This window comes from Eptatretus burgeri, chromosome 10 (genome assembly GCF_056783735.1).
Source record: "Eptatretus burgeri isolate ZD-2024b chromosome 10, Ebu_testis_v1, whole genome shotgun sequence".
In the NCBI taxonomy this organism is placed as follows: domain Eukaryota; kingdom Metazoa; phylum Chordata; class Myxini; order Myxiniformes; family Myxinidae; genus Eptatretus; species Eptatretus burgeri.
Genome location: NC_140970.1, coordinates 34,482,960 through 34,498,832, shown reverse-complemented (window position 1 = coordinate 34,498,832; position 15,873 = coordinate 34,482,960). Strand labels below are relative to the sequence as shown.

General features: G+C 42.4%; 1 protein-coding gene across 3 annotated transcripts in view; it reads left to right on the top strand.

Annotated features, from left to right (window-relative positions):
* Positions 1-15,873, top strand: part of ALG3 (ALG3 alpha-1,3- mannosyltransferase) — a 33,097-nt gene that overhangs the window by 13,519 nt on the left and 3,705 nt on the right. For all 3 annotated transcript variants that reach the window (XM_085897836.1, XM_085897837.1, XM_085897838.1), the window contains 6 exons: positions 888-1,035; positions 5,117-5,277; positions 9,770-9,890; positions 9,978-10,183; positions 10,452-10,529; positions 11,506-11,649. In XM_085897836.1, coding sequence (XP_085753962.1) covers positions 888-1,035; positions 5,117-5,277; positions 9,770-9,890; positions 9,978-10,183; positions 10,452-10,529; positions 11,506-11,649 — 858 coding nt within the window. The remainder of the gene's footprint in view (positions 1-887; positions 1,036-5,116; positions 5,278-9,769; positions 9,891-9,977; positions 10,184-10,451; positions 10,530-11,505; positions 11,650-15,873) is intronic.

The window sequence follows — 15,873 nt, the reverse complement described above, 5'->3', positions numbered from 1 at the left end:
GAGCTCGATGCCTAATTTATTGATTTTTTTTGACATTTTCTAAGTTCGTGACCTTGTGACCTTGACCTTGAGACGAAAATGAAAAATCGAGCTCCTTGGGGCTATGCAGGTGCCATTGGGCTAACCAAATACCGAATTGTGTTTTTTTCAAGGGGTGCCATTGGGCTATGCAGGTGCCATTGGACTAACCAAATACCGAAACCCTGCCAGATTCAACAAACCCCCTCGGAGAAGATGTAACTTGAAATCGGCTGCCCCCCTAAAAACACAAGTTTTTTGGGCGTGGCTCCGCCCATAATGGGCGCAGCACGCCCATTCTCAGGAAAACACAACTAGATCGTGATATAAACCTCCCACCCAAATTTTATCAGGATCGGATCAAAACCCACGGAGCTATGCTCGGGACAGACAGACAGACACACACCCATAACGAATATAGTGGTCACTTACTGACTCGTGAACCAAAAATAGTCGATGGGAGTTCAGGGTGGGGGGAGGACCCAAATTATCTTTGTAAATGTGTATCATGTAGCACCACCTGGTGGAAGTCAATATTAAGTCTGAAATAAAAAGCTGTAATTAACGTGTTTGTAAGGACAAGCTTCTTTGTTAATAAACATAAATGCTACATGACTTACCCTGAATTAAAATGATGGATGGGATATGTTTTTAAAGAACAACAACAACACTTCAACCAATGAATGTCCAACTTGATCATACAACTCTTGCAGAGAAGAATGTAAAATGCTGTTATGTTTGGAATTCGAAGGGTTTGGTGGGGGGGGGGGGCGGGGTGGTCAGTTATTGGAATTAAAGGCCTTAACCTCCATTTGTTTGTGCAGTTTCGTTTTGTGAAAGTTTTATTTTGTTGATTCTCTTTCACCCAGATATCCTGCAGGCTTTGTCTATCTATATTCGATGTTGTACGCAATTACTGACCGTGGGACGGATATACGAACTGCTCAGTATGCATTCGCTGCTCTCTACCTCATCACCTTGGTCCTTGTGTTCCGCATCTACGCCCGTGTCAGCGTGGTGAGATGCTTCGGCCACATGTGATAATATCCCAGCCATTTATGGTCCGTTGCTACTTACCCCACCCCTCCTAACACCATCTTTGCATACCCTTTCCATCATAGTTCCTTGTAATTGTTCTTGGTCTATAAGGGTGCTTCAAATTGTAATTGTGCCTGTGCTTATTGAAATTGAAGAGTAATGTCTGTGGATTAATAATTTTTTAGGGAATGTTTTAACACTTATTTCATCAAAAATGCAGTTGTCAAGGCTCATGTAAGAGCAGATAAGGACTTCCCCAACAAAGGGCAAAAGGGAAGCAGGACATGAACATGTGAATGTACCACACCATTAAGGAGTTACAGATACAATGGCAATGGGGTCTCAGTGAGTGCAAATATAATAAAAAATTGTTAAAAGTTCAGCAGTCACAATGGGAAAGACCATGATGTCGTATTTGCAGCAGATTTGAGGACCCGGAAGTAAAAGCATGAGACAAACTTCGGAAGACATTTCCTTCAGAGATGAAACACTAAAATTAATGGAAATAAGTGTTAAATTTCGACTTTGGCAAGGTAAAAAAAATAAGGGCTCGGTGGTGAAATGGTGAGTGCTTCCGCTTTGGGAGTTCGGTGGTTCTAAACCTGGCCTAGTCATACCAAAGACTTTAAAAATGGCAAGATAATTCCCATAGGTTGGCATCCATGGGGAGAAGGAAGTTCCTCTTCAGGAAGTGTCTTGCTGAGTGTGGTGAGAAAGGTGATGCCATTATTGTGGCATCACTGGGACCCAGATTTCCCCATGGTCATGGTGTGTGTGTGTGTGTGTGTGTGTGTGTGTGTGTGTGTGTGTGTGTGTGTGTGTGTGTGTGTGTGTGTGTGTGTGTGTGTGTGTGTGTGTGTGTGTGTGTGTGTGTGTGTGTGTGTGTGTGCTTGTGTTTGGTGTGTACACGTACAGTAAAACAACCAACCTGCCTGTGGTGAGTGAGATACAGATCTTGACATTCAGCCTCCTGTGAGATGCTGTTTAAGTGTGAGATCTTGCACTGGCTACTTAAATGTGCAAAACAATTTTGCACTAAATGTATACAAAAGCCTCCACTTGGATGGGACATGTTTGTGTCCAAAGCTGCAGAATACCTTACAGTTGCTTGGGTGTTTGGGGCAGAATTGTGAATTACATACGAGCATATTTACAAGTTTAACAAGAATCCGTAATCACTCGTGTGTGAGCCGCACTAACCCCCTTTTCCCCCCAAATAAATGATCAAAATTTGGGATGCGTATTATCCACGAGAACTAAAGTGAAAGCTGTCTTTCTCCAGATTTCTCACACTGACACAAGACCAACCTTCATGATTGGGTGCCTCTACCTTAAAAATTCAGTGCATTGTGGGATATATTGTGCAACATTGCATGTATAATTTTTTTTTGTTCTGAATAACAATTATTTTGATAGAAGTATTTAAATTTCCTGTGGAAAGCCACATATCCAATCTGGCCTTCAAAGCCAGTTGCCGATTGGGCATCCTCCTCCGTGCAAAGTCCTTCCTTGGCACACCTGAGCTCCTGACTACATACAAAGCATTCATCCGCAGCCTGACGAAGTACTGTTCTCCCCTCTGGGCTGGTGCTCCTGCCTCTCACCTTTCTCGGCTTCATGCTGTGGAAACCGAGGCATTTAGGATCATTGGTATTTCCCGCGATGAGGCTGAGTCTGGGTCTCTCACTTTCTCACCACAGGCAGGTCGGTGGTCTTTCTGTCTTCTACCGTGTCCTTTCCGGCCTCGCCACCCCCCCCCCCCCTCCGCTATGTCTGCTATCTGTCCTGCCCATATTTCCACATGGCACTCACAGCAACCCTCTTCTGGTTGAACAACCAAAATCGAGGATCACTGCTCACCTTCATCCTTTCATTCCTCTTTTTCCCTACCTTTGGAGCAAACTCCCACACACTCTTCAATCCCACTCTTCCCTCCAGGCCTTCAAAACAGCTGTTCACCACCATCTCTTATCTTCCCCCATCCAAAACCATGATCTTTTCTACCCCCGTTAATCCACCCCAAACCCACCTCCTTCAAATTCCCTACTTTCCTTCCTGAAAGTCCCTGTAGTGTCCATCTTGTTTACCCCGTGTACCCCACCCCACCCCATCCCTCTCCCTTCCACAGATCTCATGTGTCCTATTCCCCACTGTTTTGTGCTTTCCTCTCCCCACTGACTTTTCCCTATGTTTTTATATTTCAAGATCGGCAATAAAGGTGGGGAAACACATCCCTAAAACAACTACAAGCAAATGTGCTGAGCAGGTAGAAGCGCTGCCTCCAAGGGTGGCGGCGGGTGAAGTCACGCCCCTGAGGCTGATGATTTGATGGGCGTAACGTCAGAGGCAAGCCAGGCGTGCCGAGCGGGTGGATGACCCAGGTTTTCGGGAGGGCAAGCCATGCTCCGGAGGAGAAAATGGTGGTTCGGGGTGATGTCAGTCAGAGGAGAGGGAGTTCAGAGTGAGCGCACACACGAGGCAGAGTTGGGTTGAGGGAAGGACATACACGGTCGAGAAAGAACGTAGTTAGGAGATGGCCTGTAAGAACATGGCTATACGGCTGGCTTTCCTTCAATACACAAAGAGGACGGCACGATCCTTGTATTCGTGCTGAGGTGATTTGGCTCTCATGATGAAGCAAGACACCTGCCTTTGGCTCTTGGTTGGGTCATGAGGAACGGACCCCGAGCCTTGTGTTTGTTAAATAGTGGGTCGGTGAGGACTATCGACACACGGAGCAGCTGCACTGGGTCTTTGAGCCTTGGTGTTGAGTGCCGCTTGCGGATTGCCTGGCATACGTTTATCCTGCAATGAGAGAAGCGACTTGGTGCTATTTTGCGCGCGTCTGCACGTGCTGGTGGAAACGCCTCGATTCCAAGTTCCACAAAGAACAGCTCTGGGCCAAGCGAAGCACAAGAATAAAAGGATGGGTTTTCTTTTTATTTTGTTTCCCTTTGTCTGCATTTAAGTACGCGTGCAGAGGTGCCTCGACTTCGACTTTCATTTACTTCAGGTTATTATCACTCTCTTTTGATTATTGTCCTTTGTAAATATTTGTCTATTTTTATTAAATGTGTTCATTTTAAGTAACTGTATCCATGTATTTGTCACAGGGTTTGATCGAGTAAAAACCACGCCTGTGCATCCATTTCTTTGCTGTGCTCCTCCGTCCCTTCGCTGTTGCGCCCTTTTCCCACGTGCACACATTAATCTCCGAGTTTTGGCTGTAGACCTCCAAAGGAGAATTTCGGCTGTCTGGGGCTGGCGGTGTTAACCACCTGTCACCACAATTTGGGTTGGTGGTGGCGGGGGGGGGGGGTTAACCTAACCTGGGCGGCTAAACCCTCGACAGATTATAATTAATATTATGAGCGTATAAGCTGCAAGAGAAAACACTATTTAAAATGGTGTTCTCAATAAACACTGCTTTTGAGTTGAGTAAATTTCCAGTCTTGAGCTGGAGTTCATTTGTTTGGGGTGCGGGTTCTCCATATATATTGGTATTTTCTTGAGAATCTTATCTAAAAAGTGCCATGCTTATGATACTCGAGTGATGATCGTACTTGAAGCACCCACGTACTTTGTTGTTGCATTATTCTCACAATTGCTTTATTTGGTGCATTATGTCTCTTGTTATATTTCAACCTGAATTTTGTTCCGTGTTGGGCTTCATACTGCAACATAAGCTTGCAGATATGGAACTGTGCTCCCCATATCCATAACATTGTCCCAATCCTCAAACAAGATGTAATTGGCAACCTGATGTATGAATCATCCTTCAAGATTGTCACAAAGTGAGACTTTGCTATAAATTGTCTTAATTGCTGTCAAGGCTAGACGTACTCTCACAGCCGTTTGAGGTTACAGTTTAATTACTTAAGCACACCATGATTGGTAAGTACACGACACAAACCAAACCATGATTATCTCCATATATGGCTTGTAGGAAGACATTGTCACCGATTGATGGAAATCTCAAACTTTGTCATCTGTGATTACTGCCAATTGTTTGTTCACATTTCTTTGTTGAGCTTTTCATTTAATGTCACTCTTCCCAAAGGTTCCTCCATACGTGTTTTTCTTCACATGCTGCGCTTCATATCGGATACACTCCATCTTCATTCTGCGGCTTTTCAATGATCCGGTCGCCATGGCGATCCTATATGCGGCAGTCAATCTCTTCCTAGATCGGCGCTGGACCCTTGGGTGCATCGTTTTCAGGTGTGATGTTGAGCGTTTGCTGTATGCACGGGTGATCGGACAGTTTAGTGTGCTTGGAATAGACTAGTTTGAGCACATGTTTGAATTCAATGTCCTTTTCTTTACAAATTCATCTGTTGCATGTGATATTTTTTTGTTGTTGTTGTTTTGTGTTGTTAACCCTGTACATTGTACAAGCTCCACCATGAATCTTGATGTTGTTATTAAACAGCGTTTCATTTGCCATCAAGTTACTTGTCAGCTTTCCTGCTTCCCAAAGGGACAGGAGAGCTTGTAATGTTGTCGTGCGTCCTGTGTGTGCTTCTCAATGTCGGTTAGTTGACTGCTCTGCACATAGACCATTTTAATCTTGCAGCCTTAAGCACAGCTCAACAAAGTTGTCCAATGCAACCATAACATTTCTCATTTTTACGTCTAATTGAACCATCTTGATTTAAATACTGTTTAAAAGTTTTCACGGTGGAACAACAATAATAAGTTAAAAGGTTTAGGGTTTTCACCATGTATGAGCTATTTACATTGTTTATACTTTAAAAAGAAAATGACTCCAAAGCAAAAAGAAAGTTGGCCTCAACGTTTCGGGCAGCATGCTCTGCGCATCGACAGGAGGAAGTAACTAGAATGAATGAATACAGCTTTTATAACAACTCCTCACCCCCCCCCCCCACCCATTGGCTGATTATTGTGGAGTGCTGATTGGCTGTTGAATGCATGTTACTGATTGGTCGGTGCATTTTGCTCATCATCGTCCAATGCCCTCAGTGCATTGCAAGCTGTAGTTGCAGGTGTCGATTTTGTTAATGAGGTAGAGTCAGATATTGCTAATGGGTATCCCGTTTTTGTGAGGGACCGTTTGATGTAAATATATCTCCATAGCTTCTCTGATTCTCCTTGTGTGCCAGTGACTGATGGATGTGATAAGTCTGCTGTCTGACCATAATATGCGATGATAATTGGTCTGTGCATGATTGACAGTTGTTGATATTTTTCCCCTTCCCCTCTTCTATTATGTGCCTGATGTTCTTTCAATCTTGTGGTGAACCTCCTGCCAGTTTCACCAATGCAAACTTTGCCCCATTCACACGGGGTGCGGTAAACACCTGGATGGTGAATTGGACGCCTTCTGTCCTTATGGGTGTGAAGAATAGATTCAAGCGTGTGTGTCGGGCGGTGGCTTACTCTTATATCAGCACTCTTGAGAATCCGTTGTTCATGGTGTGAAGTACGTCCAATGAAGAGAAGAGTAACATGTGCTCGAGCTTCCGGTGTTGGATCACGAGCCTTTGGTGGTTTAGGGATGATCTTGTGAGCGGGATGACCGTTGAATTTAAGGACATTCATGGTGTGGCGTTGTTTGCAATGCAGGTTATACTTGTCGCTGATGGTGTAGGCATGACGAACAAGAGTGCTGCTCACAGACTGAAGAGTTGAGGGATGATGAGAAGAGCAGTCGTTGAGGTAGCGATCCATACGAGTTTGTTTCCTATATGCTTTGTGAGAGGGTTTGCCATTAGGAGCCTTGGTAATAAGGATGTCGAGGAAAGAAATTGACTTGTTGCTCGACTTCCATGGTGAACTTGATGTTGCAATGCTGATTGTTAAGGTGCTGAAAAAAACATATTGAGATCTATTTTTGTCATGTTGCCATATAACGAAAATGTCATCGACATATCGTAGCTGGAGCTTAGGTTGAAACGGTGCTGAGAGGAGGGCTGAGCATTCATATTCTTCCATAAAGAGGCTTGCTACGATGGGCGAGAGTGGAGAACCCACAGCAGTGCCTTCCTTTTGTTGGTAGAACGAGTCACCATTTGAAAGACGTAGAATTGAGACACATTAGGAGGAGTTCGTGAATTTGTTCTGGTGATAAACTGGTACGTTCCTGAAGGGTGCAGCCTTCTTGTAGACGATGCTTGATAATAGAGCAGGCCTCTGGAAAAGGGATGTTGGTAAAGCGTGACTCCACATCATAACTAATGAGAATGTCAGAGTGAAGAATGTCAAACTGCTGAATGCGTTGAATAAAGTGATCTGAGTTTTTTTTAACATCGTGCTAGGTTTTTCCAACAAGTGGTTGAAGGTATGTGTGTGTGTGTGTGTGTGTGTGTGTGTGTGTGTGTGTGTGTGTGTGTGTGTGTGTGTGTGTGTGTGTGTGTGTGTGTGTGTGTGTGTGTGTGTGTGTGTGTGTGTGTGTGTGTGTGTGCGCGCGCGCGCGTGAGATATATATCAGGATGTTGCGTTGCAATATATGTTGCGTCAGGAAGGGCATCCAGCGTAAAACCTGTGCCAAATCGGTATGCGGATCATAATGGATGTTCCGCTGTGGCGACCCCTAACGGGAGCAGCCGAAAGAAGGACATATATATATATATATATATATATATATATATATATATATATATATATATATATATATATATATATATATACATATATTATACACACAGCCTGGTGTTGGTGCAGCGGCTTGGGATCCAAAAGGTCCTGAGTTCAAGCCCCGTTGGGCCACTGAATTAATACACCAGGGGGTTGACTCAGCCTGTCATCCTTCCGAGGTCGGCGAAATGAGTACCAGTGTACTGGGCCAGTGTATACCCCGGTTAAAATAGGTGTACCATATCCCTGTGTCGTAAGAGGCGACCAGGGTTGCGTCAGGAAGGGCATCCGGCGTAAAACATGTGCCAAATCGGTATGCGGATTATAACGGATGATCCGCTGTGGCGACCCCTAATGGGAGCAGCCGAAAGAAGAAGAAGAGATATATATATTATACACACATACACATATAAATATGGGGGCTTCAGACAAACTTCAGAAGGGAAGGGCCACGTTTAATCTGTTTCAACACAGCAGGGGACTTCATAGCAAAGACTATTTATATTTATTTTGCATGTTTATTTCAATTGTGATGTGTTTATTTTGGCTGTGGCTGACCTTATAATTACTCTATATTTTCTCAAAGCCCAGGAACCTAACCCCCTTATCCCCATAGTAAATTGGTTTTAACTATCACGGTTTTGAATACCATGGCATTTTCCAGGAACATCAACCCACAATATTTAAGTGTTTACTGTATAACATATGTATTTTTTTTTCATTTAATCTGCTGTTGTAATCTACAAAATGTTTCAAAGAGTTGCCTTAAAATAATTTGAGAACCACTGTCCTCAGGAATTGCCCAACTCATTCCCCGCTGAGCCACGATCATTCCCAAATCATGGTGTGTCAATCAGTGGTCGGCCCTGGTTCTCAGATCTACTCTAATCTATGTACCCGCAAGGCTCAACAATGTTAAATACTCTGCGTGTTATTACCTCTGCCACCAAAGGTGGACAGAGGTTATGTTTTTACCCCTGTCTGTTTGTTACTTGGCAAAAATTTTTTTGGGAAAAGTATGTTGATCACTCCGGTTGGTTGGTTTGTTTGTTTGTTTATCTGTCCGCTCAGCCGATTGTTCTGAAATTTTTGGAGATTATGGTCAACGACTCTGCGACGGTCCCCCATTGAAGTTTCGTAAAATTTGTTCGACCAAATTTTCTAAAATCCTCAATTTTCATCTGATTGACTTGAAATTTGAACAGGATTTGCATATTAGGTCAATGAATTCAACCGCTTATTAATTTTGCGGTTAACCTTGGTGAAAAGGTCAACATAGGCCATAAGGTCAACACAACATGGGCCAAATTTAAAAATTGTTTCTAAATTTGTCAATTTTCATCCAGTTGACTTGAAATTTGAAGACCCATTTGCATACAGCATACTGAATTCAAGCACCAATTATTTTGAAGTCGGCATAGGTCAAAAGTTCAACATCAGCCAAGTTTCTAAAATTGTCAATTTTCATCCGATTGACTTGAAATTTGAAGAGCATTAGCATATAAACTCACTGAATTCAACCATGATTTAATTCTGTTGTGCCAAGTGTCATTCTGAGTGATTGTTTTCATTTGTCTTTCTGTGAGTATGATATCTCAAAAACTTATGGATGGAATCAGAAGAAATTTGGTGGACAGGTTGGGTGTGTGTGGCAAGGACGAATTGATTTGATTTTGGTGAATATCCGGATCCAGATACTGGAATTTTAGAAGTGATTCTTCATCACTGAGAGATTGGGCCAAAATTATATATATATATATATATATATATATATATATATATATATATATATATATATATATATATATATATATATATATATATATACATATCATGGTATTTCAAAGTTGTGCACGGGTTATGACTAAAGTTGGTGGATGAGTTGGGTGGGTGCCAAGAACACGCCGATTAGATTTTGGTTCAAGTCTGGATGCAGGTCCAGCCAATCGGTGGGATGCAAAACGTAAACTGTTCAGCCCGGCGGAGGTATGTGCACCACCGAGTGCTGTTCTAGTTAAGTTGTTTCTACATTCTGTTGTTGGACTTAACCAAGCAATTGCTCTTCACTCGTATTTTTGTCGATGTGGATTTTGGAAAGAAAGCTTGCTTTTTTTAGTGTGGCCGTCTCTGTGAAGATGAATATACTACTTTTCGCACCTGGCGTACTCTTCTTGCTTCTTTCGGAGTTTGGATTGCGTCGCAGTATACCACACTTTGCCCTCTGCGCAGCCATTCAGGTGAGCCACCTGTCTTCATCCAACTTAGAAGAGATTGATTTTACAACGGCATTATTTGAGCCTGTAAACCTTCATCTCTCATCGTAGGTATTGCTGGGTTTGCCCTTTCTGCTAGCATGTCCTTCGGGATATATATTCCGAGCGTTCGACCTCGGTCGCCGATTCCTTTATGAGTGGACGGTGAATTGGCGCTGTCTGCCTGAATGGATATTTCAGCACCGTGCCTTTCATGGGGCATTGCTTTCTTCTCACTTGGCCACTTTGCTCCTCATTGCTGCACGCCGCTGGAAGAGGTACGGGTGCTACCACTGCATTGATCCACAATATTGCACACTTAAAAGATACCAAGCCAAACATGTAAATTGCTTCTTTGTACCAATTTTTATCCCTTGACTGTCCTTTTAAGTTTATAAATCCTTTGTGATTATGGGATTACATGAATTTTGGCATTTAATCTCCCAATGACTAGTAAATAATTACCCACTGTCGGATGTTCCTTTATGTTGTGCAGTTGAACTGTAACCTTGGTTCAATGTGACCTTCACTTCTGTGTCCCTCTAGGCCAGATGTAACTATCAAAGAGTTGTTGCAAGATCCGGCGAAGAGGAAGAGTAGTTGGCAAGTGATTACGGATGAGAATATCCTTTGCATAAAAAAAAAAATTGGCTTTCTCGATGTGTCACTTTTAAGTCATTCTCAGTGTACCTTACACTTTTTACCTCTGCCACCAAAGGTTGATGATGGTTATGTTTTCACCCCTGTCTGGTTGTCTGTGAACATGATATCCCAAAGCATTGTGAATGGATTTTGCCAAAATTTTGTGGAGAGGTTGGGTGTGTGACAAGGACAAAATTATCAGATTTTGGTGAAAATCCGATTCCGGATACGAGGATGTTTTTAATTTTTTAAGTGATTCTTCACCATAGAGACGGGCAAAAAACGACATATAGCACATATCTCAAAAGGTTGTGGACGGACTCGGACGAAACTTGGTGGACACATTGGGTGTGTGACGAGAAAGAATTGATTCAATTTTGGTGAAGATCCAGAACCGGATCTGGTAATTTTTTCAGTCATTCTTCACCATTGAGAGATACGGCTAAACCAGTATTTGCAGAATATCTCAAAAAGTTATCGACACATTCGGACAAACTTGGTGGACACGGTTGTGTGGCAAGGATGAACTGATTTGATTTTGGTGAAGATCTGGATCCGGATTTGGATATGGGAATTATTGAATTGTCAAAGTGATTTTTCACCATTGAGAGATAGGGCTAAAAACAATATATAGCATGATATTTCAAAAATGTATTGGGCCCGATATCTTCTCGAGGATCAGGTATTGCCTGGCAGAGGTATGCACTCTACCGAGTGCCCTTCTAGTTGGTGTATGTTGCAAACACTACGTATACACATTATTTGTCACTCTACCTTTTTTGCACAAAAATGCCAGGTCAAGTATGAAGCACTGTCGTACCTCTATAGATCCCAATTCCCAGGATCATTTCAGATTCTGTCTTACTCAATACAATGACGACATGTTTTTTTTTTTTTTTGCTTTGAGACTCCATTTCCTTGCCATGTTGGGTCGTTTGCCTTGACCACCGAGCTCACAGCTACTCTACGTCCTGTTTACATCTAATTTTTTAGGGATCTGTTTCAGCCGTTCATTACATTACCAGTTCTACGTGTGGTACTTCCACATCTTACCGTTCTTGCTCTGGGCTTCACCACTCTCCAAGATTGGACATCTGCTCAGGTAACGTACTCGTGTAAGAAGCTGAAAGTTGCAAATGAAATGAGTCTTGCTGTGCACTTGGGGCTCTGGGATTTTGAGGGGAGGTTTCTTTTTACCTCTGCCACCGAAGGTGGGCAGATGTTGTGCTTTCACCACTGTCTGTTATTTGGAAAAAAAAAAATTGCCAAGTATGTTGATCTGTTCCATTAGTTTGTTTGTCAACCCACTTGCCTGCAGCCCAAACCGCTCAGCTAATCGTTCTGAAACTTTCGGAGATTGTAGGTACCATTCCTGTGACGGTTGACGTGAGGTCAACATTGGCCAAAAGGTCAACATACTGTAGGCTATATTTCTAAAATTGTCAATTTTCAACCGATTGACTTGAAATTTGAACAGGATTTTCATATCACTTCACTGCGTTTGACTACCAATTATTTTTAAGTTCAACATAGGCCAAACTTCTAAAATCCTCAATTTTCATCCGATTCTTGAAATTTGAAGAGGATTTGCATATTTGATCATTTAATTCAACTACCAATTATTTTGGAGGTCAACATAGGCCAAAAGGTCAACATCGGCCAAAGGTCAACAACTTTTGTGCAACTTCTAAAATCCTCGGTATTGATCCGTTTGACTTGAAATTTGAAGAGGATTTGCATATTGGGTCACTGAATTCAACCACCCACTATTTTTCAAGGTCAACAACTTTTGCACTACTTCTAAAATCCTCAATTTTCATCCGATTGACTTGAAATTTGAACATCATTTTCATATCAGCTCACTGAATTAAACAACCAATTATTTTTAAGGTTAACATATGCCAAAGGTCAACAACTTGGTGGAATTTCTAAAATCCTCAGTTTTTCTTCAATTGACTTGAAATTAGAACAGGATTTGCATATCAGGTCACTGAATTCAACCAGCAATTATTTTTGAGGTCAAAAGATCAACATTGGTCTAATTTCTAAAATTGAGAGATGGGGCCAAAAACTATATATAGAAATATATACAGTATATATATATATATATATATATATATATATATATATATATATATATATATATATATATATATATATATATATATATATATATATATATATATATATATATATATATATATATATATATGACATCTCAAAAAGTTGTGGATGAGTTGGCTAGGTGACAAGAACAAGCCAATTAAATTTTGGTTTAGATCCGGCCAATCAATGGGATACAAAACGTAAACTGTTCAGACTTGCGGAGGTATGAGCTCTACCGAGTGCCATTCTACTTTGTTGTTTTTTTTTGCCAAATGTCGCTCTTTGAGTGTTTCCCCCCATTTGACTGTCTGTCTGTCTGTGACCAGAATATATAAAAAAGTTGTGGACGGATTCAGACAAAATTTTGTGAAGAGGGTGGGTATGTAACCAGGACAAAATGATTAGATTTTGGTGAAGATAAGGATGCAGGACCAGATACTCGACTTTTATAACTGATTATTCACCATTGAGAGATAGGGCCAAAAACGATATATAGCACGATATATAGCACGATATCTCAAAAAGTTGTGGACGGATTTGGACTAAACTTTGTGGAAAGGTTGTAACCAGGAAGAATTGATTCAATTTTGGTGAATATCTGAATCCAAATCCAAGAATTTTTTAAGTGATTCTTCACCATTGAGACAAAGGGCCAAAAACGAGAGATACACGATATCTTAAAAAGAAATGGACGGATTTGGACGAAATTTGGTGGATAGGTGTGCTGTGTGACAGCCAAATTGATTCAATTTTAGTGAATATTTGGATCTGGAGAAGAGGTTTTTTTTTTTCATTGATTCTTCACCCTTGAGAGATGGCACCAAAGATGATATATAACATGCTATTTCAAAACGTGGATGGGCTATGACAAATCTTGGTGGATGCGGTGGTTAGTCAACAAGATCAACTTGATTCGATTTTGGTTGAGGTCCCAATGCAGATCCGGCCTATCAGTGGGATACAAAATATATTGTCATGTCTTAAAGCTCCATTAACACAGTTTGCCTCAGCGCTTCAATACAGGGCCTTTTGTCCCAGGAAATGGCCAAGCGGATTCTTACTACACTGCATTCAGTTATTTATTTACCCTTCCCCAAGGTTGCCCAAATGAGCCTAAATTGACAGCCCACGCACTGCCTTGTAGACTGGAAAGAGCTTTGATTTTCCAAGGAAAGACTGATCGATTAAGGATCAGATGAAATTTGATGGAAAGTTAGTTATGAGAGTCTGCGGCTGCCTTTGGACGCCGGTTTGGCTACATGGCTGACCGAGGAAAGGTAATGGTTGATGGCGAGGCCAAGAGAGACTGAACCACATCCAATGGCTGACCATGAAAATACATAGGTGGGTTAGTTTGGCAATCCTTCTGGAGCAACAGGATGAGACAGTGATATTTTCTAACATTGAAAGACCTGTTCCATTTATCAAACGAGCATCTAATTTCATACAAGCAGAATGACGTGGTTGCAGTCTGCCTCGCAGAGCGATGGGGAACGGTACAACACAATGTGGAGTCATCTGTAAAAAGGAAGAGGGTTTTCCAGAGCATTGGAGAGGTCATTGATATACATGAGGAATAAGACTGGGCCCAAAACACTGCCTTTGGGGAACTCCAGCCTCCACCGAGAGATGATGAGTGTGTTTCATCGATAGCAGCACATTGACTACGTGAATGGATAAAGTTGATAATTTAGGAATGAAGGTGGCCTTATATGCCACAGGCAGAGCTTGAAAAGTAAAACAAGATGCCTGTGATATGTCCAAAAGACTGTCCTGACCTCTTCATTGTGATTCAGGGTTTTTAAACATTGCTGAGGAGGGGCAGCGTGTTCAGAGTTGTGACTGCGACAGAATCGAAACCGATAATCAGAGATCAGGATTTTTGAATGCAGGAAAGATTTCACGTCAGCATTAATGGTGGATTCTGTAACTTTGCTTGTAACTGAAAGTAACATCACTGACCTGTAGTTTACAAGATCTGTTTTTGCATCGTTCGTGTGGACCAGAGTTATGTTTGCTGACATCCAGGCCGATGGGAGATGGCCAAAGGAGAAGGACAGACTGAATAGAACAGAGAAAGGGAAAGCAAGAACGACAGAGCAGGATTTGAGAACATGAACACTGATGCCATCAGGGCAGTCACCCTGAAGCAGGGTCAAGGCTGGCCAGAATTCTATCTTTTTGGGTGAGAAGGATATGGAGTCCATTGACAATGGGTACAAGTGTGTAAGATGGGGACAGAATGGTGTGCGTTGAGTGCACTATATTTGGAGGGAAACAGCGTTGACCTTCTGCCTTATATCCTACAGTCTACAGTACTACTGTTGTTTGACGTGTGGGACAGGATGGAGAAGGAGCATACACCAGAGGCAGACTTGACAAAGCACCACCATGACTTGGGGGAAGGAGATTGGTTGGCGAGTTTGGCCTTGAAATTTGTAAGATGCTTTCTGGCTTGCCTCAGGTTTGACACATACTTGTTGCAAGCCTTACAGAATGAACGAAAGCAACCTTGAGTCGGGTTAGCTTTCCTTATTGAGAAAGCAAGCGGCTTGACTGCAATCGCACCTCCACAGGATCTGGTGCACTTCAGCCTTGGTAATGAATAGGGATAGCTACAGGAAAGATGGAATAAAATGGTGCATGAAAGAAAGTCGGCTTTTATGAAAAATATTCCCAGTCAGAATCAATATCGGATGCTGTGGAGATGGTAGCTCGATCCTTTTTTGAGAGGGCAGCTTGAAGCACCTGCCATTTGGTCTGTGCAAACTGTTATATCCTGCGTCGTTGAGGTTGTTCTCCCACAATAGCAAGAGAGATATTGTTGTGGGCCGGGTATCAGAGGCGAGCACGACCGCTAGATGGAGCAGCAGAGTCAACTCCACCGAACACCCGGAATTCAGATCGTTACACTCAGATAACTCTGGAGGTACAGGTCCTTTACAGGACCGTGAATCGTCAATAAATCAACCATGTGGTACAGGGTTATTTGCCAAATTTCAAAATACCAAGAGGCCCACTTGGCGAGCTACCGAGGGATTCACACCCTCGACGGGGCTCGAATGGGACGAGTCGTTTCCGTGCTCGACCCGTGCGTAACCCGAGCGGATGGTTACCGAGGTCCCGTCGGTCCAAATGTTCATCGACAGTAACAACTTTTTAATCACCCAACACGCACCGTGCTAAACCATTGAAGGAAAGGACGAGTACGAGCTGAAAC